This window comes from Salvelinus fontinalis, chromosome 1 (assembly GCF_029448725.1).
Source record: "Salvelinus fontinalis isolate EN_2023a chromosome 1, ASM2944872v1, whole genome shotgun sequence".
In the NCBI taxonomy this organism is placed as follows: Eukaryota; Metazoa; Chordata; class Actinopteri; order Salmoniformes; family Salmonidae; genus Salvelinus; species Salvelinus fontinalis.
The window spans coordinates 62,636,796-62,659,167 of NC_074665.1; the positions used below are offsets into that span (position 1 = coordinate 62,636,796).

Below are 22,372 nucleotides of genomic sequence, written 5' to 3' on the forward strand. Positions count from 1 at the left end.
ACTTACAAAGCATGTTAGAGGTCTGTAATTTTTATCATAGGTACACCTCAACTGTGAGAGATGGAATCTCTCAACCAGGAAAGACTGGCATGCATGTTGTTGATGTTCTGTATGTGCAGTTAAGGGCAAGGCATGCTGCTTTGTTTTGAGCCAGCTGCAGCTTTGCTAGGTCTTTGTTTGCTGCACTTGACCATATTACCGGACAGTAATCCAGATGGGACAAGACCAGAGCAGAACCTGAACAACTAGTACAGTTGATTTGTTATAGCAGACATACCCCTCCCCATCTTTACAACTTTGTCAATTTATGCAAAACTCCGGTTTAGGTCTTAGAGAATGTTTTGAACCAAATACAATGCTTTTAGTTTTAGATGTATTTAAAACCAGTTTGTTATTAATCACCCACTCTGATACTGACTAACAAATTATTTCGAATTTAAGTGAGCACTGGCTTTGGGTGCTGACAAAAGTGTGGGATCATCAATATACATATTCATTCTAGCTTTGTGTAAGACCAGTGGCAAATCATTTGCAAAAATAGAAAACAGTAACAGCACAGCGCACTGTACATATCTTATGTAAGCTCCAATTGAAGAACACTGGGTTATATTGGATAAATAACTCCAACCATGTGATGGCAGTTTTTTCAATAACAATTTATGATCAATGACAGACTACACTGAAATCTAACAATGCAGCTCCAACTACAGTATCACCTTACAAAAAAATATTGCCATTTTGAAACCGCAGTAACGTGCAGTAACTGCAGTCTACTGTGGTATTTTGGATGCAGTAAATGCAGAATAACTGCAGTTATACTGCACTGTAACTGCAGTTATAATGCAAAATTACTTTGGTAAAAAATTGTGTCATTTTGGATGCAGTATTTGCAGCATACTGCAGTTAGACTGCACTCTGACTGCAATCTTTTTTTGTAAGGGTATCCATTTATTTTAACCAATCATCAGTCACCTGAGTCAGTGCAGTACAAGTTGAGTGCCCTTCTTTATGCATGCTGAAAGTCAGTAGTTAACGTTTTCTCTGAAAAATGTTGAATTTGGTCAAACACAATTCTCTCCATCAGTTTACTAAAAACAATCCTCAAACTGATTGGGTGGCTGTTAGAGCCAGCAAAGGGTGCTTTAATATTTTTAGGCAGGGGAATTACATTAGCTTCCTTCCACGCCTGTGGACACACATTCCTTTAGGCTTTGGCTAAAGATATAGCAAATAGGGGTGGCAATACAGTCTGCCTCCATTCTCTATAGTTTCCCATCAAGGTTGTCTGTACCTGGTGGCTTATCATTATTGATGGATAACAATAGTTTTTCCACCTCTGCCACACTAACTGTACCATTTATCTTGGTTTGGTAATATAATTTCTTATTTTTATTTATTTATTCGAACTATAGTGTTTTATTCGTCATCAATCCAGGGGGCTCTAACAGTTCTCAGTTCATTTCTTGAAGTGCTTGTCAACAATTTGCATGAATAATTGTACAAATACTTCAGCGCTGCAAGTTCAGGATAAATTAAATCAGAACCCCTTCCTCTTGCAAAGATTGCTTCATCATCCCATTCATTTGAGTAAAACGGCTGATTCAATAGTTTAATATTTGTGTGTGTGTGTTTTAAACATTTGTAATGTTAAAATACCTATCACATTACACATTTAATGATAGAATGCATTTGAAACTTGACAAAGTAAAACTAGTGTAGGACATAATACTGTAACGACCCTGGGTTTATAAGCGCGGAAATCGACTCTGCCGTACGAGCATGCTTTTGCGGCACAGTCGATAGCGCGCCGGACCTCGGGCTAGAAGGTCGAGGGTTCGAGACCTGCTCCGTGCTGTTTCATTACAATACATTAATTTTATTAATATGAGTGGGGATAAAATTGCTTGTGAATAGATAAGCACGCCAAAGAGTTAACAGTAGATATTAACGATAAGTAATAAAATAAAGACGGCACTTCAACATTTCACAGCATAGTCTGCGGAATTTTCAAGAGCGCTTGTCTATGTGGCACGGAGTCGCCCATAGATTGATGTGTCAGCATTGTGTCAATGAAGTGTTCAGCGTTCGTCTAGCCACTTGCGACATGCCCGCGCTACTGGATAAGTAATATGGTTATCGTCAAGAAACCAGACATGCTACGGATATGCATTGATCCTAAACACCTCAACCGGGATCTGCGATGTTCACATTACATTATGCCCACGTTGGAGGATGTTCTTTACAAGCTCCCAAAGGCCAGAGTCTTCACGCTCGTGGATGCCAGAGATGCCTTCCTGCAGTGCAAGCTCGACGAGCCCAGCAGCTACATGACCACCTTTTGGACACCCTGGGGCAGGAAGATGTGGTTGAAGCTTCCGTTTGGTGTCTCCGTGGCTCCAGAGGTGTATCAGCGGAAACAGCATGAGCTGTTGATGGGACTCAGTGGCGTGGAACCCATAGCAGATGACATCCTCGTAGTGGGCTGTGGGGACAGTGATGAGGCAGAATGTGACCATGACGCCAAGCTGCTGGCCCTGATGGTCAGATGCAGACAGGTCAAGCTAAGGCTAAGCATAAAAAAGCTTCAGTTTAAAGTGCCAGAGGTCCGCTTTCATGGGCACATCTTGTCCTCCACCGGATTGAAGGCGGATCCTGAAAAAGTGAAGGATGTCTTGGAAATGCCCCACCCATCTGATGTGAAGGGAGTGCAGCGCTTTGTCGGATTCGTCACCTACCTGGCCAAATTCCTACCGCGGCTCTCTGAAGTGTGTGAGCCACTAAGGAGGCTCATGGACAAGGACACCATCTGGCATTGGCTCCCAAAACATGACGCAGCGGTGAGGGAAATAAAACAACTGGTCACCCAGACACCTGTACTGCGATACTACAATGTGTCAAAACCTGTCACGATTCAGAGTGACTCGGACTTGGCTGTTGCCTCATGCAGGAGGGTCAGCCTGTGGCATTCACCTCTAGGGCACTCACCCCAACAGAGCAGAACTATGCCCAGATAGAGAAGGAGTGCCTCACCATTGTGTTTGCATGCCAACGCTTCCACCACTACCTGTACGGGCGCGACAATATTACCGCAGAGACAGATCACAAGCCCCTTATTGCTATATTCAGCAAGCCTCTTCTGAATGCCCCAAAACGACTGCAGAGCATGCTACTGCTAAAACTACAACCTCAAGGTGGTGTATAAGCCAGGGCCAGAGATGTATGTGAGTGACACGCTCAGCAGGGCTACTGCATCAGGCACTCGCACACGCTCCATGCATGAACAACACGCAGTGTGCAGTTTACAAACAGAGCAAGTGGATGTTGAACACATCAACCAGGCTGACTACCTCAATGTTACGGACCAGCGCCTAATACAAATCAGACAGCACACAGACAGGGGCGAGCAACTCCAGGCATTGAGGTCTGTGATTCTGATGGGCTGGCCCGACTTCAAGGAAGAAACTGCTTTAGCCGTCAGAGAATATTGGCCAGTCAAAGAGGAGCTCAGTGTTCAAAACGGAGTAATATTCAAGTGTCAGAGAGTCTTTATTCCCCGATCTCTGCGTCCTGAGATGTTGGCGCGCGTGCACTCAAGTCACATAGGAGGTGAGGCCTGTTACAGACAAGCACGTGACACACTGTATTGGCCAGGAATGCAGAGTGAAATCAAAGACTATGACAGTAAATGCACAATCTGCAATGAATATGCCATTGAGCAACAGAGAGAGACGATGATGTCCCACGAGCTACCGATGCGCCCCTGGCAGATAGTATGTCTAGATCTCTTCCAGCACAGTGGCAAAGACTTTCTGCTGGTAGTCGATCATTACTCAGACTTTTGCGAGATTGACCCCGACCTCTCAGCAGAGACAACAATCAAATGCTGCAAGGCTCAGTTTGCCCGCTATGGCCAGCCAGATAGGGTAATTTCAGACAATGGACCCCAATTCTCCGGAGTTGAGTTCTGAAAATTTGCTGCAGGATGGGAATTCGAGCACGTCACTTCATCACCACAACACCCAAAAGCTAATGGGAAGGCAGAGTCCACAGTAAAAATCGCAAAGAACCTCTGCAAAAAGGCTCTGCAAGAGGGCAAAGATGCCTGGAAAGCAATCCTGCAGTGGCGCAATACCCCGACAGAAGACATGGATAGCAGCCCGGCCCAGTGCCTCATAGCACGGCGCTTAAAAGCAGCTCTGCCAGTAGCCAGCACTCTCCTGGAGCCATGTGTGGTGACAGACGTGCTGGTGAAGCTACGTCACAGAAGACAGGTCTCCAAGTTCATCTACGACAAATCAGCAAAATATTTACCTGAGCTCAGGGTGGGTGAAACGGTGCGAATGAAGCCACTACCAGGGGACCGGACGGGCCTCTGGAGACTCGGATCCTGTGTACAGAAAGTGGCACCACGCTCCTACTTGGTCGAAGTGAATGGATCACTGTACCTTCGCAACAGGGTTGACCTTCGGATTGCTGAGCCAGCACCTACTCAGAACCCTGATGGTCAAAGGGGTCGCATGACAAATGACGGAACCCCAGCAAGTCACATGGGGCCTGAGGCACTGGGCAAAGAGCCAGGGGATCACAGGTCGGCCGCTCCTTTGCCCATCAATACTCCCCTTAGACAGTCAGGTGACACGCCTGTGCGGGAACCCGCAGTCCTCGCAGACAAGCCCCCTGTCTTTTCACGCTGCGGGCATCTGTCTCAGCCACCAAAAATACTTAATCTGTAGGTTTCCCATCAGGGATTGTTGACAGACAGAGATAAAAGTGAAGAGAGTATCAAAATTTGTTGTTACCTGAGAAAAAAAAAACTAAACTGTTCATGTTGGAAATTATTACTAGGTTTGTTTTGTTAGTGAATGGACACCTGTCCTATTTTATTAAAGGGAAGATGTTATGGGTGTAAAATGGCACAGTGATGCCATCTGTTGGTAAATGTTCATTACTGCAACTCCTGTGTTTTACCGGTGTGCTTGAGATACCCGGATGTATTGTGATGTACGGAACAAGACTGGTTACTCGCATCAATGCCTCTGTCTCGTCATTTAACATTCAAACAGAGTACGCTTCGAGGTCGTTATAAAGTGCAGAGCGTTCGATTTGCCTGCTGGGGGACAACGAGACTCCAAGCTCCGCTAAAACCATTGACAGCTGCGTGCCAGCAGAATGTCGCATTTGTCGATGTGCGGTAGCTTATAGGCATAATGTTAACAATGCCATCTACCGGTAGGAACGTTGTACAGTTGGCTAAACATATTGGTAAGTTAAGTAATGCTCATGTATTTTTTTCTCCAACCAACGTAGGCCTACCTAGCGAAGTTAGCTAACATTATTTTATCCCCTTTTCAACATTGTGAGTGTTTAATCACGATTTATGTTAACAGACGTGATAGGCTAGCTACGTTAGCTAATAACAGATCACATCCATATGGCAAGTTAGACAAGCTAACTTTCAGGGGATAAACTAGATGGCTAGGCTATATTTGCTTGCCATCTAGGGTGATGACAGTATTCCGACTGACAACTATCAGGATGACGATCAATGGATGTTTACTGATCATGAAAAGCATGCAGTTACTTGCTGTGCAACTGATGATAGAGCTAAATGTGGAATAATCGGAAATGTGTAGTTCTGACTACTATCCTCTTCAAGAGGGGATATTATTTAAAACCAAATAGTTAACATTTATTTAACAATCCCTTAAACGGTACGTAGTTGTCATTGGTTTTAGCAACGCTGGGGGTCTCTCATCAAATCAAATGTATTTATATAGCCCTTCTTACATCAGCTGATATCTCAAAGTGCTGTACAGAAACCCAGCCTAAAACCCCAAACAGCAAGCAATGCAGGTGTATTGGCTAGGAAAAACTCCCTAGAAAGGCCAAAACCTAGGAAGAAACCTAGAGAGGAACCAGGCTGAGGGGTGGCCAGTCCTGTTCTGGCTGAGCCGGGTGGAGATTTTAACAGAACATGGCCAAGATGTTCAAATGTTTTTCAAATGACCAGCATGGTCAAATAAAAATAATCACAGTGGTTGTCGAGGGTGCAACAAGTCAGCACCTCAGGAGTAAATGTCAAGTGGCTTTTCATAGCTGATCATTGAGAGTATCTCTACCGCTCCTCCTGTCTCTAGAGAGTTGAAAACAGCAGTTCTGGGACAGGTAGCACGTTAGGTGAACAGGTCAGGGTTCCATAGCCGCAAGCAGAACAGTTGAAACTATAGTAGCAGCACGGCCAGGTGGACTGGGGACAGCAAAGAGTCATCATGCCAGGTAGTCCTGAGGCATGGTCCTAGGGCTCAGGTCCTCTGAGAGAGAGAGAAAGGAAGAAAGATAATTAGAGAGAGCATACTTAAATTCACACAGGACACTGGAGAAATACTCCAGATATAGCGGACTGACCCTAGCCCCCCGACACAAATTACTGCAGCATAAATACTGGAGGCTGAGACAGGAGGGGTCAGGAGACACTCTACAGATGAAGCCTGAGCTGGAATGGGAAGATGGTAGCCTGCTAGCTTTGGAAAACCCTAGGTAGAACTAGATTCAATCATAGTATACCGCTCTGGTCTGAATAGATAATCAGATCTGTACAAAGCCTGGAGAAGTATTTAATACCAATCCCAGGAAACATATTGTATGAACATCATATAATCTCCCAATAAAATGCACAGAATCTGTATCTGAAATGCACCCAGTATCTACTTTTGCTCTATGTTGAAATCCAGATCGTTCCCTACCTCTACAATGTATGTAGATCTCAAAGGATTGGATATAGTAGCTTCACCTTGCCATATTGCTTACCTGGTGGTTGGAGTGTTCGTCGCTGGTTCGAATACCCGAGCCGATAAGGTGAAAAATCGGCCAATGTGCCCTCGAGCAAGGCACTTAACCCTAATTTGCCCCAGTGGACCTGTACTACTATGGCTGACTTTGTAGAACAACACATTTCACTGCACCTATCTGGGGGAAGGGACAATAAAAACATATTTATATATATTTTTTATAATTATGCACCCTTTGTACATAAAGTAGGCTAATCAATTTCAAGTACTTCTTGTTCTGTACATTCCCAAGTCATCCTCAGCCAGTGCACACACCCAACAGACATTCATTCTTCCAAGACCCTACAATTCAGACAGCTATCAGTCCGCAGTGAGAGTCAACAACACAATGACTAGGTTTCCCAAACATCTCCGGTTCAAACTCCACCTGAGTTACCTGTGCGCCTACAGTACACACCTGTCCCCACGCAAATACCACCTGAGTTACCTGTGCACCTACAGTACACACCTGTCCCCACGCAAATACCACCTGAGTTACCTGTGCACCTACAGTACACACCTGTCCCCACGCAAATACCACCTGGGAGCCAATAACTGTTAACACCCCACAATGCCATAGTAATTATATAATGATGGGGCAACACCTACTGTACCGAACACCACTGATATGAGTCATGCCTGTGTTCTAAGAACACTTAATACTTGTCGCTCTGGATAAGAGCGTCTGCTAAATGACTTAAATGTAAATGTAAATGTGTTCCAGAGGTATGCATGTTTTTGACATTCATTGTGTTTGTACATTTCCTCAGACAATTGAGCAAGCGTGAAGAGACAGCACTACTTGTTTCCACATATGAGTGAGGCAAGGGGGATGTTTCTGTGGACACAACTCATATACAGTATCAGGGTTGACCCCAGAATTGACCCCAACTCTGTACAGTATACCCCAGGAATAGCGAAGTCAGACTCCCCTTAGATATGTTAACATTACATGCTTTTTACTGACTCCTGCCTGCATTCCTACACACACACCTATAATGAACGGCCCACACACTGTCCCCTTTGGAGCATTACTTAAACACATGACAGACCCTGGAGTGAGTCGTGTTGATGCGGAAACCATGCGGTTGAACTTGTCAGAGAAGTTTTCACGTCACTGATATGACAGCTTAAGGGATGTGACGACTAGATCTTGTTATAAAGTGTGTGATATCATGAGACAGTCCTGCAGAGGAATCACAAATACAACAAGGATTAGATTTGATCTTCCACACGTTTTATTGTTCAATTACACTTGGCAAAAGAAATGCCTCCAAAAATTAAGAGCCTTTTAAGGAAACCTTCCAAGTCGATATTTTCATACTGAATTAGGCTAAAGGCTTTTATTTATTTATACCCTTAGTAAACATCAGTTTGTCACTATTTATTTATGTACCACTTTGTTAAGATGTAACCATATAGTCCATGATATATTGTTGTTGTAAACAAGTGAATCATCATTGCACAAATCCTTGAATAGGAACACTGTAGAAAAGCAGTAGAAAATGAGACCGATACATAAGAAGAAAGGAACAAATACAAAGTAATATGCCTTGCTAAGAAATTTGTTCTGTTCATAACATTTTCAGTTACATTGTTTCTGGATGAATGATTGCTTATGTTCGGGTTCTTCTCATCTGACAGGTATGCAGTAAAACTTGTACAACCAGCTGTTCTGCCATCAAAAAGCTTTCCAGAATGATCTATCACAAAAGACAGAGGCCTCTATTAATAAATCTTAACCACCACACCTGCCTGAATTTCCTGCCTCCTTCACATTACATCACCTGTTCTATCACAAAGGTGGAATCATCACTGGCTTCTAATCTCCACACCAATAACCAAATCAGCTACTTGATCATAATTTTTATGTTAAAGCTGTCGAGAGATTACTGGCCTCAGATTCCATCACAACATTACACCTCAATACTTCACTTTGCAGACAGTTACATTTTTATACACAATATATATGAAAACTTTGTTCTGTTGTTGCCTGGCATACTTCAAAGGCAGAGTAATGCCCCCCAGACTTTACGTTTTAGACATATAGACAAAACATTGAAAGAATAATATCATTCACAATTCTCCATGGCCCATAAAATAGGAAATTTCACCTTGATCAATTCAGAACATGGGAATAGAAATAATGATTTTAGTACTTACAGTGACTACTACTCAAATGCTAAGGTGTCCTGGTATTGGTCCATCAGTGGCTATGAAAGTTGTAGGATTGACAGTTTTCCTTTTCCAAAGCTTTCAGAAATACTTTGATTTGACCCGAATAACTCATCTTTCGTTTTGTATTTAGGGACTGCATAAGAAAAATGTTTTCAGCCCTGATTATTATTTTTTTTTAAATCATCCTCAATAATAAGACTTGGTCTGAGAACGAGATCAAAGGTTATGTATGATCCCCATCTTTGACGCCACTAGGTCCGTGTTTCCCCAAACGGTGGGTCGTGGACGATTCAGCTGATTCGTTTTTTGGTCGCAGCCAGAACCGGTTACAAACAATTGTTCCCTTTACTTGGTTGGTCCAATTCCACAAGCTTTAGATCGGTCACAACATAGAAAAGTTTGTAAACTACTGGGTTATTTCATTAGGGCACAACGTGATTTTTTTTTTTAACCGACTCTTAAATGGACAAGTCCAGCTGGTCTCCGTTTTGGAACGTTTTCTTCCATTTCATGCATCACATGACCCAAGTGTCTCTTACAGTGGGTCTCCCCCAGCCCAGTAGCATCTTATCTTCTCAGGCCAGAAGGATAGGCTGCTCCTCATCTTTCTTCCCCAGCAGCATACACAACATGGAGGAGGAGAAGAAACAGAACTCAACAGCGAAGCTGAGCTCAAACAGCTCCAGGTTGACGCTCAGTATCCACTCAAACACGGCCGCTGAGTGCTTGTACATGTATTCCTCCTGTACAAACAAGATTGCATCTGTCGTGGTCAGAGGTCAAGGAGGGAGAACTGTAGTTGTTAATAGTAACCCTACGCATATGTTCAAAGGAACGTTGAAGATGTTCAAACATTACTCATCAGTAAACAGACAAAACACACAGATAGGCAACCTCACTGTCAATGTTCTGGACGGTATCTTCTTGTTATCAAATACCACTACTACCTAGAACGTCCTGTGCCTTTCAGGGCCTGTGAGCGTTTGCAAAGTTGAAGACGTATGGAAGAGGACACTCCTGTTCTTGTATATTTACTCTTGCACTGTGTCATCCCTATAATTTTCCTGAGTGTATGCACACCCAGCAGAGTTTAATAGGTTCAGGGGTTATAAGGTCAGGGGTAAGGCTTATAGTGTTCATCAGAGCAAGTGAAAGGATACAGCCAATAGTGACAATGATTTGGACCGCAGTAGACATGACCCGTGCTGGGTAGAGGAACCACTCCATCTGGGTCAGAACACACTTCCCTGTGAGCACCGTGAGGAGCAGGCTGTAAAAACAGATACACAGGAAGCTCACCGCAGCCCCCAGGTAATGGGCCAGCGTTAGGTACGCGGGCTGGAGGAGAGAGGACAGGTTACAGTTAGTATCAGGTACCTTGGCTAGAGGAGAGGCTTAAGACAAGGTTCCATTTAACTATTCTAGCTGCAAATGACAAAGCCAAAGCACTTCTAAGAAACCATTATGTCACACAATACTCCAATTCCTCAATGATGGATATGTTTGTGTTACAGAGAACATTCTCAAGCTCCTGGGTTATTTTAATACTTTTTGTAATATTTGATGAGAGGTGTTGATGTCAATGTTTTATGAGATGAAATAAAAGATCCCAGAAATGTTCCATACGCACAAAAAGCTTATTTCTTTCAAATTTGGAGCACAAATTTCTTTACATCCCAGTTAGTGAGCATTTCTCCTTTGCCAAAATAATCAATCCACTTGACAGGTGTGGCATATCAAGAAGTTGATTAAACAGCATGATCATTACACAGGTGCACCTTGTGCTGGGGGGCAATAAAAGGCCACTCTAAAATGTGCAGTTTTGTCACGCAAGACAATACCACAGAAGTCTCAAGTTTTGCGGAAGTGTGTAATTGGCATGCTGACTGCAGGAATGTCCACCAGAGCTGTTGCCCGAGAATTGAATGTTCATTTTTCTACCATAAGCCACTCCAACGTCATTTTAAAGAATTTGTCAGTACGTCCAAATGGCCTCACAACCGCAGATCATGTGTAACCACGTCAGCCCAGAACATCCACATCCGGCATCTTCACCTTCTGGATCTTCTGAGTGGATGCTGGGGCATATTTCTGTCTGTAATAAAGCACTATGTGGAGAAAAACGAATTCTGATTGGCTGGGCCTGGCTCCCAAGTGGGTGGGTCTATGCCCTCCCAGGCCCACCCATGGCTGCGCCCTTGCCCAGTCATGTGAAATTCATAGATTAGGTCCTAATGAATTTATTTAAATTGACTGATTTCTTTATATGAACTGTAACTCAGTAAAGTACATTATTGCATGTTGAGTTTATATTTTTGTTTAGTATAATTAATTATCTGCTTAACGTGGACAGATTTTGGGCGGAGTAAACCCTCTCGCTTTGTCTTTTCCTCTCTGTTCTGATTGTGTCTTTGTGGCAGCTCTAGAGACAAACGGAAAGGTCGTACCGTTCAACTTAATAGGTGTATGTGTGATTCCGGTTGCTAACTAAGGCAGTACGACCTTAAGAGCACAGGTCACGGCGTCTCCCATCTTTTGGCCTATACAGACTTTTGGTGTGTTCCTCTGCCCAGGTGTTGCTGATGCATGCCAGATCTTACAATGCCTGGATAGTTATTTTAAGTATCAGCTAACCACATCATAAGTTTTAGCAATGGGCGGATTGGATTATGCTGAGCCGCAGGGAACACACCAGTCTATGGCCTGCAAAAGCAGTGAGGGAGGAGCTCCCTTCTCAGTAATCTATGCCGCTCTGTCATGTTGTCAGCCAGGCAGCATGGTGTATCGTCCAGAAACATACAACATCTCTTTTCCATCAAATATACAGTATGTTTGAATTTGGGAAGGCAGATGAAGCGTTTTTATCAAAAGCAATCACTTTTGCATGTGAAAACACAGAATCCTACTCATTAATACATCACTTTTGTTTTGAGCCAACTTCACCTTGGGCTTTGAATGTGGCACCTGGCTCACACCCAGGAGTTAGCCCGGTTCCAAAACGAATGGTGCAAAACATGCCTACCCGGGTGCCCGAGCCAGATTAATCGAATCCCCTCAATCTGTCAGACGATGACACAGTCGATGACATGGCACATAACCATTGGTTGATGCATGCAACGTCTGAGCATGTGAACTGGCTGCATCACCGCTTGGTATGGCAAATGCACCTCCCTCGACCGCAAAGTGCTATAGAGGGTGGCACTGGTGCCGTCAGCCCTGTACATCACTGGGGCCGAACTCCCTGCCATCCACAACCTCTATACTGTATCAGGCGGTGTCAGAGGAAAGCCCGAAAAATTGCAGAAGACTCCAACCACCCAAGCCCTAGACTGTTCACTCTGCTACCGTCCGGCAAATGATACCGGAGCAACGGCTCTCGGAACAATAGGCTCCAAGACAGCTTCTACCGACAAGCCATGAGGCAGTTAACAGTTAATTAAGTGGTTACCCGGATTATCTGCACTGACTCTATGCACACTCACAAGACTATACACTCAGTGTCCAGTTTATTAGGTGCATCCATTTAGTACCGGGTCGGACCCCTTTGCACCCAGAACAGCCTGAATTCTTTGGGGCATGGAAACGTTGCTCTATTGGTATCAACAGCCCTAACGGGTGGCAGGAAAACATTCCCCACATCATTACACCACTGCCACCAGTCTATACCGTTGACACCAGGCAGGATGGGTCCACAGACTCATGCTGCTTACGCCAAATCCTGACTCTGCCATCAGCATGACGCAACATGAACTGGGACTCGTCGGACCAGGCAATGTTTTTCCACTTTCCCACAATTGTCCAGTGTTGGTGTACCCACTGGAGCCGCTTCTTCTGCGGTCTCTTCACACTTGCTCAATTGTCTGAGGAAATGTACAAACACAATTGGGGTGTTGACAGCTGATAGGAGTGGAATCCAGTGTGGTCGTCTGCTGCAATAGCCCATCCGTGACAAGGACCGATGAGTTGTGCATTCCGAGATGCCGTTCTGCACACCACTGTTGTACTGCAGTTATTCGTCTGGTTATGGCCCGCCTGTTAGCTTGCACGATTCTTGCCATTCTCCTTCGACCTCTTATCAACGAGCTCCTTTCGCCCACAGAACTGCCGGCGACTGGATGTTTTTATTTGTCCCACAGTTCTCTGTAAACCCTAGACACTGTCGTGCCTGAAAAGCCCAGAAGGCCGGCCGTTTCTGAGATACTGGAACCGGCGAGCCTGGCATCGACGATCATACCATGCTGAAAGTCGCTGAGGTCACTCGTTTTGCCCATTCCAACATTCAATCGAACTGTAACTGAATGCCTCAATGCTTGTCTGCCTGCTTTATATAGCATGCCACATCGACGTGACTCACTGTCTGTAGGAGCAAACCATTTTTGTGAACGGGGTGGTGTACATACACACTCACACACACTACCACTCTCACATAAAACCCACACACATTCACACACACTACATATACATACTCACACAAAACACACACACACACGCATACCGACACAACACAAACACACACCAGTGGAGGCTGGCTACAATGAGGGAAAAAAGTATTTGATCCCCTGCTGATTTTGTACGTTTGATCAGTCTATAATTTTAATGGTAGGTTTATTTGAAAAGTGAGAGACAGAATAACAACAACAAAAATCCAGAAAAACACATGTCAAAAATGGTATAAATTGATTTGCATTTTAATGAGGGAAATAAGTATTTGACCCCCTCTCAATCAGAAAGATTTCTGGCTCCCAGGTGTCTTTTATACAGGTAACAAGCTGAGATTAGAGCACACTCTTAAAGGGAGTGCTCCTAATCTCAGTTTGTTACCTGTATAAAAGACACCTGTCCACAGAAGCAATCAATCAGATTCCAAACTCTCCACCATGGCCAAGACCAAAGAGCTCTCCAAGGATGTCAGTCCAAGGATGTCAGTGACAAGATTGTAGACCTACACAAGGCTGGAATGGGCTACAAGACCATCACCAAGCAGCTTGGTGAGAAGGTGACAACAGTTGGTGTGATTATTCGCAAATGGAAGAAACACAAAAGAACTGTCAATCTCCCTCGGCCTGGGGCTCCATGCAAGATCTCACCTCGTGGAGTTGCAATGATCATGAGAACGGTGAGGAATCAGCCCAGAACTACACGGGAAGATCTTGTCAATGATCTCAAGGCAGCTGGGACCATAGTCACCCAGAAAACAATTGGTAACACACTACGCCGTGAAGGACTGAAATCCTGCAGCGCCGGCAAGGTCCCCCTGCTCAAGAAAGCACATATACATGCCCGTCTGAAGTTTTCCAATGAACATCTGAATGATTCAGAGGAAAACTGGGTGAAAGTGTTGTGGTCAGATGAGACCAAAATGGAGCTTTTTGGCATCAACTCAACTCGCCGTGTTTGGAGGAGGAGGAATGCTGCCTATGACCTCAAGAACACCATCCCCACTGTCAAACATGGAGGTGGAAACATTATGCTTTGGGGGTGTTTTTCTGCTAAAGGGACAGGACAACTTCACCGCATCAAAGGGACGATGGACGGGGCCATGTACCGTCAAATCTTGGGTGAGAACCTCCTTCCCTCGGCCAGGGCATTGAAAATGGGTCGTGGATGGGTATTCCAGCATGACAATGACCCAAAACACACGGCCAAGGCAACAAATGAGTGGCTCAAGAAGAAGCACATTAATGTCCTGGAGTGGCCTAGTCAGTCTCCAGACCTTAATCCCATAGAAAATCTGTGGAGGGAGCTGAAGGTTCGAGTTGCCAAACGTCAGCATCGAAACCTTAATGACTTGGAGAAGATCTGCAAAGAGGAGTGGGACAAAATCCCTCCTGAGATGTGTGCAAACCTGGTGGCCAACTACAAGAAATGTCTGACCTCTCTGATTGCCAACAAGGGTTTTGCCACCAAGTACTAAGTCATGTTTTGCAGAGGGGTCAAATACTTATTTCCCTCATTAAAATGCAAATCAATTTATAACATTTTTGACATGCGTTTTTCTGGATTTTTGTTGTTGTTATTCTGTCTCTCACTGTTCAAATAAACCTACCATTAAAATTATAGACTGATCATTTCTTTGTCATTCGGCAAACGTACAAAATCAGCAGGGGATCAAATACTTTTTTCCTTCACTGTATAGGAGGAAGGGCTCATTGTAATGGCTGGAATGGAATAAATGGAACGGTATCAAACACGTCAAACATATTGAAACCACATGCTTGACTCCGTTCAATTCATTCCATTCCAACCATTACAATGAGCCCATCCACCTATAACTCCTCCCACCAGCCTCCACTGACAAACACATACACATACATACCAACACCACAAACACACACACTTTTGCACTCATCATGTGCTGCTGCTACTCTGTTCTTTATTTTATTCTTATTATTATCATCTATCCTGATGACTAATCACTTAGGATAGATGATAACTGTACATATCTACTTCAAATACCTCGTACCTCTGCAACTTGAACTGGTATTGGTACTCCCTGTATATAGCTCCATTATTATTTGTATTTATTTTTCCTTTCTGCATCGTTGTGTACAGTGTAACCAGCCACGCAGGCCTAAGTCGCCTGTAAGTCACTTTGGATAAAAGTGTCTACTAAATGGCATATATTATATTTACTGTATGTAATACATGAAGTACTAACATTGCAGTTCCCAGCCACGAAGGCCCCGATGGCTGCCACTCCACCAAACACCAGGGCGATTCTACTGAGCATGGAGTGGACACTGTTCCTCTCCAAGATGTGAGCATGGTGGAAGATACAGAACACCATAACTAAGGAGGAGAGAGTAAAAATGTATATTATAATGCATCTATAACAGTATAATTGATCAAATGTTCATAAGATGTTTATTACATGTTTATACAATAGGTGCAACATCACATCTGATCTAAAACAATGTGATTATATGATTATTATTCAATAACACAACAATGACAATCAACTCGTAATAACTTTTCTTTCAGGAAGATGTTTTCTGAGCAGGACAAGCAACACATTTGATATGAAATATGACTAGGGCCCTGTGCTTTGGTTAATCATGTCCTATGACCTGGATTTTAACCTTCATTTTAAGCCTTTTCCAGAAACAAGAATTCAACAAAAAATATAAGCAATTGTCTGAGGATGGTGCTGGACCATCTGATGTAAAATGAAAAGGGGACAGTTTGATGAAAAAGATTTAAATAAAGGTTAAAATCCAGGTCATGTGACATGATTATCCAAAACACAGGGCCCTAAATATGACATACCAAACCCTTTTATATTTATTGTAATTTTTGGTACTTTTACCACTTTTTCTCCTCAATTTTGTGATATCCAATTGGTAGTTACAGTCTTGTCCCATCGCTGCAACTCCCGTACGGACTCGGGAGAGGCGATGGTCGAGAGCCGTGCGTCCCTGAAACACGACCCCGCCAAGCCGCACTGCTTCTTGACACACTGCCCGTTTAACCCGGTAGCCAGCCGCACCAATGTGTCGGAGAAAACACCGTACACTTGGCGACTGTGTCAGCACGCATTCGCCGCGATGGGACAAGGACTTCCTGGCTGGCCAAACCCTACCCTAACCCGTACGACGCCTCATGATTCTCCCATTACATTACAACATTATGAGCACATACTCGCACACTCTCATCTTTGTGTCAGTATAGACATCTGCATAGTGCATAGAGATCCAGGTTGACCTGTGTATGTACAGAGTGGGTAATCTGTACAGTCACAGAGGTAATCTTACACAGAAATGAAGCAGCATTGATGGTGGCTGTGAAGAAAGAGTTTTCTGGTGAGCTTGTTCCACTCGTGCTGCAACAAGGCCAAAGCATGTGAAAGAAACTATTATTTCAAACAATACTCAAATTCCCCAGTGACAGAGAACAAACTAGGAATGTCTGTTAAAAAGCTGACTAAGTGTTCTGATGTGAATGGAACAGAGTTAAAGTTCAAATTCTAATTCTAATTCAATGTTAAATTCCATTTTAATTGACAAACTTAAAAATGAAAGTCTAATTCAAAAAATGTATGTTCAGTAAATATTTGTATAAATGTTTTACTATAATTTCAATTATTTTCTTCACTTTCTGAAATGAGATTCAATTCTGTTAGTTGAACCCAGCCTTGGTATAGTGGTCTATGGTTACCTTATGGTGGGAACTTGACAACATGCCATAGTTGTATTGTTTCCGCAGGGGTTCCCAGGGGCCCTGAAGACAGAGGGGAAATAATCATGGTTACAGACCTGCCTTTTATGTATAGTGTGTATACAGTATGCAGTGGTCTTCACCCCTGGTCTTGGAGGGCTACAGGGTGTGCAGGCATTTGTTCCAACCCAATAGCAGCAACACACCTGATTCAACTAATCAAGTTGATGATTAGTGGATTCATTTAATCAGGTGTGTTGGTGCTGGGCTAAAACAAAGAGACTGGACACCCTGTCAATCTCCAGGACTTGTGTTGAACAATACTGCTTTATAAATATGCTTGTGTTACATTAAAGCAATGTATTTCATTGACATATAATTGGCTGAGATAACCATTCACAATGTTCTGTAGGAGTTCTCACAGACAGAACACAACGTACCAGTTGTTGAGGGAACACACATGGTCATAGCTGTAAGCCAGGCCATACCTGAAACAACAAAACAAACACACCCATTTGATATGATTGAAGTGCCTAATTATCTATGTTAGGGCGTATGTTTTTTCAATGTATAATATTGTACTAATATTGTAATATTGTAATAATTATTTTATGAGCATTTATATTTTGTCAAAATAACCTGTTCCCTTTATACACATTGCTTACAGTATATGTGGTGAATTGGTCTTTTAGGAAATAACTGTTTACCTAATTCTTTACCTAGTAACTAATTACCTGTTTTCTTATTGGCCAATGCATTAATTGTGTTGAATACGCTTTATTGAAACAGAAAGTGACAGTCAGTTCTAGTGTGGTTGCTGATGGTGTTCAATGTCGTTTGACCTTTAAAGCTGCTAAATAGTTATCCATCTCCATCCAGAAAAGTCATCCATCCACTTGTACTCGCACCCTCAACTTACAATGTGATATACAGTACGCTCGCAGAAAAAAACACTGATAATCTTGAGAGGTACAATGGGTAACCAGGAACTGATTAGGGTGACTAAGCAAGAGTACACAGTTGGAGGTCATTAGAATATTATTAGCATGAAGGTTAAATAAAATGTCTCACAATGTATGAATCAGTGAAACAATTGGTTTATATTTTGCACGTTGTGAGGTGGGGTGTAAGGTGGTGGTTCTGGCTCTACAGGCATCTTAAAAGATAACTCAACCGAATAAAAATATTTAGTATCAGCATGGGACTTTCTTTCTGGAAAGTTTTGTTCAGCGTCGGCCCTAGCCACTAAGCGACATTTTATTTATTGAACCTTTATTTAACTAGGCAAGTCAGTTAAGAACAAATTCTTATTTACAATGATGGCCAACCAAAAGGCCTCCTGCGGGGATGGGGGATGGGCACAACATGGCAGCAGCACAACATGGTAGTAGTACAAAACAGGTTACAAACATTATTGGGCACAGACAACAGCACAAAGGGCAAGACGGTAAAGACAACAATACATCATGCAAAGCTGCCACAACTGATCCAGAGGCGGCGCTCCTAGTGGCTGGGGACTTTAATGCAGGGAAACTTAAATCAGTTTTACCTCATTTCTATCAGCATGTTAAATGTGCAACCAGGGGAAAAAAACTCTAAACCACATTTACTCCACACACAGAGACGCGTACAAAGCTCTCCCTCGCCCTCCATTTGGCAAATCTGACCATAATTCTATCCTCCTGATTCCAAGCAAAAATTTAAGCAGAAAGCACCAGTGACTTGGTCAGATGAAGCAGATGCTAAACAACAGGACTGTTTTGCTATCATAGACTGGAATATGTTCCGGGATTCTTCCGATGACATACACCACATCAGTCACTGGCTTCATCGATAAGTGCATCGATGACGTAGTCCCCACAGTAACTGTACGTGCATACCCCAACCAGAAGCCTGCTATAAGAAATTCTGCTATGCCCTCCGACGAACCATCAAACAGGCAAAGCGTCAAAACAGGGCTAAGATTGAATCGTACTACACCGGCTCCGACTCTCTCGTCTCAAACTATTACAGACTACAAAGGGAAGCACAGCCGCGAGCTGCCCAAATGACACGAGCCTACCAGACGAGCTAAATCCCTTCTATGCTCGCTTCGAGGCAAGCAACACTGAGGCATGCCTGAGAGCATCAGCTGTTCCGGACAGCTGTTCCGTGATTACGCTCTATGTAGCCGATGTGAGTAAGACCTTTAAACAGGACAACATTCACAAGGCCGTGGGGCCAGACGCATTACCAGGACGTGTGCTCCGGGCATGTGCTGACCAACTGGCAGGTGTCTTCACTGACATTTTCAACATGTCCCTAATTGAGTCTGTAATACCAACATGTTTCAAGCAGACCACCATAGTCCCTGTGCCCAAGAACACTAAGGCAACCTGCCTTAATGACTACAGACGCGTAGCACTCACGTCCGTCGCCATGAAGTGCTTTGAAAGGCTGGTAATGGCTCACAACAACACCATTATCCTAGAAACCCTAGACTCACTCCAATTTGAATACTGCCCAAACAGATCCACAGATGACGCAATCTCTATTGCACTCCACACTGCCCTTTCCCAACTGGACAAAAGGAACACCTATGTGAGAATGCTATTCATTGACTACAGCTCAGCATTCAACACCATAGTATCCTCAAAGCTCATCACCAAGCTAAGGATCCTGGGACTAAACACCTCCCTCTGCAACTGGATCCTGGACTTCCTGATGGGCCACCCCAGCTGGTGAGGGTAGGTATCAACACATCTGCCACGCTGGTCCTTAACACTGGGGCCCCTCAGGGATGTGTACTTAGTCCCTCCTGTACTCCCTGTTCACCCACCACTGCATGGTGCCAGGACAACAACCTCTCCCTCAATGTGAGCAAGACTAAGGAGCTGATTGTGGACTACGGGAAAAGGTGGGCTGAACAGGCCCCCATTAACATCGACGGGGCTGTAGTGGAGCGGGTTTAGAGTTTCAAGTTCCTTGGTGTCCACATCACCAACGAACTATCATGGTCCAAACATACCAAGACAGTTGTGAAGAGGGCGCAACAAAGCCTCTTCCCCCTCAGGAGACTGAAAAGATTTGGCATGGGTTCTCAGATCCTCAAAAGGTTCTACAGCTGCACCATCGAGAGCATCCTGACCGCTTGCATCACCGCCTGGTATGGCAACTGCTCGGCATCTGACCGTAAGGCACTACAGAGGGTAGTGCAAACGGCCCAGTACATCACTGGGGCCAAGCTTCCTGCCCTCAAGGACCTATATAACAGGTGGTGTCAGAGGAAAGCCCATAAAATTGTCAGAGATTCCAGTCACCCAAGTTATAGACTGTTTTCTCTGCTACCGCATGGCAAGCGGTACCAGAGCGCCAAGTCTAGGACCAAGAAGCTCCTCAACACCTTCTACCCCCAAGCTATAAGACTGCTGAACAATTCATAAAATCGCCACCAGACAATTTACATTGACCCCCCCCCCCCCCTTTTGTGCACTGCTGCTACTCGCTGTTTATTATCATGCATAGTTACTTCACCCCCACCTACATGTACAAATTACCTCAACTAACCTGTACCCCACACACTGACTCACTACCGGTGCCCCTTGTATATAACCTCATTATTGTTATTCTTATTGTGTTACTTTTTTATTATTTATTTTTATTTTAGTCTACTTGGTAAATATTTTCTTAACTCTTCTTGAACTGTACTGTTGGTTAAGGGCTTGTAAGTAAGCATTTCACAGTAAAGTCTGCACTTGTTGTATTCGGCGCATGTGACATATAAAGTTTGACTTGATTTGATATACAATCCATGTCACCTGTCTCCTCCCCTTCATCTACACTGATTGAAGTGGATTTAACAAGTGACATCAATAAAGGATCATAGCTTTCACCTGAATTCACTTGGTCAGTCTGTCATGGAAAGAGTTCCTTATGTTTTGTACACTCAGTGTAACGTAACATACTAATTTGAGTGTCCCGGATTTACGTTTACTAAATTACATCTAGTCTATGAGACCAGGCTGGACAGAAATCTAAGTCAATAAACTCAAGAACATGTTATTCTTATAAAACATTAGAAGAAAATATAAATATAACTTACGTCACCCATGTGCCAATGAGAGACACCAGGGAGAGGGAGATTGGGAGTAGACTCCAGAGGACCATGTCTTGGTAGTTTAGTGAGAGCAGCAGCAGAAGTACAGTAGTGACGATCTGGGTCCAGACACGGTCTGTCTTTCTGGCACTTTGAAGATTTCTGCCTCTAGATTCCCCCACAGTAGAGTCAGTCACCCATAAACCTGATGCCTCATCGTAACTGTAGAATCCCAATAAGTATGTCCTGTCACCAAACTAGATCATTCAAGTATATCCAGCAGATTGACGTAGCACCAGTTTGTCTGTGTACCTTCCACCACCCAGGCAACATTCCTGCCATTTGAGAGCAGCAGAGGAAACTAAAGGTCTAACCACTATTGCCACTCCTTTTGGAAGGGAGTACCACCTTGTCCTGTCAGAGTACAGACGTGAGGTAACATGGGGTGGGCCCTCTCGACGCTATCTCCCTCTTTGTTTTAAATTACATAGCACACACTCTAGACTGCATAACGGTCAAACTCTAGTTCCCCAGGGGCAGTGTGGAGCTCTATCCAACTATATGTTTCTTAGATTCCTTTACTGAACTGTAAACTAAAACTATAACTTTCAGATGAGCTTAAAAATGTGTTATTAAAGTTGTCCAGGAATCAAACTTTATGCTATGGTAAATGATGAGATTGATTTGAAATAATTGGCCAACACAACTCGTGAAAGTGGAGTAGAGAGGGAGGGGGGAGAGAGAACTGCAGCTTGGTAGTAAATGGGCTTTCGAAGTTCTGCCTTGAATGCATGTCTTGTCATTCCTGTGTTTAACATCTTGTTACAAATTCCAGAAACTATAGTGGCAAATTTGACAAAATGCATACCAAATTTAGAGATTATTATTTATGTAGCCTATCACACATATTCCCACTTCAGTGATCATTTACATTAAATATCTATATTTTGCTTTAGTAGCAGCAACAAAATCCCAATACATTCCATGCAAGAATTCTGATTTATCATTGCATAGTCTGCAGAACCAACAGTTAATTCATCTCAATAGTAGCTGGCTGTTCAGATGCCAATATTCGTACTTTCTATAAATGTATCTAGCTAGCTATATAGGTTGAATGTATGTTTATTTATTGTAATGA

The 22,372-nt window shown here is 43.5% G+C and overlaps 1 protein-coding gene across 3 annotated transcripts; it reads right to left on the bottom strand.

Annotated features, from left to right (window-relative positions):
* Positions 1-7,741: 7,741 nt before the first annotated feature.
* On the bottom strand, positions 7,742-21,490 carry LOC129859441 (transmembrane protein 150A-like). 3 transcript variants are annotated; one of them, XR_008760165.1, is made up of 8 exons: positions 21,241-21,402; positions 17,600-17,647; positions 17,160-17,222; positions 16,757-16,824; positions 15,664-15,794; positions 10,166-10,343; positions 8,991-9,768; positions 7,742-8,013 (listed from the first exon to the last, which is right to left on the bottom strand). XR_008760165.1 is itself a non-coding variant. In XM_055929259.1 (7 exons), the coding sequence occupies exons 1-7, from the start codon at positions 21,303-21,305 to the stop codon at positions 9,581-9,583; spliced, it is 741 nt and encodes a 246-aa protein (XP_055785234.1). In that variant the 5' UTR covers positions 21,306-21,402; the 3' UTR covers positions 8,043-9,580. The 3 variants fall into 3 exon arrangements, 1 of the variants encoding a protein (XP_055785234.1); XR_008760168.1 differs by lacking the exon at positions 7,742-8,013 and adding an exon at positions 8,043-8,530 and having other exon boundaries at positions 21,241-21,490; XM_055929259.1 differs by lacking the exon at positions 7,742-8,013 and having other exon boundaries at positions 8,043-9,768.
* Positions 21,491-22,372: the final 882 nt, after the last annotated feature.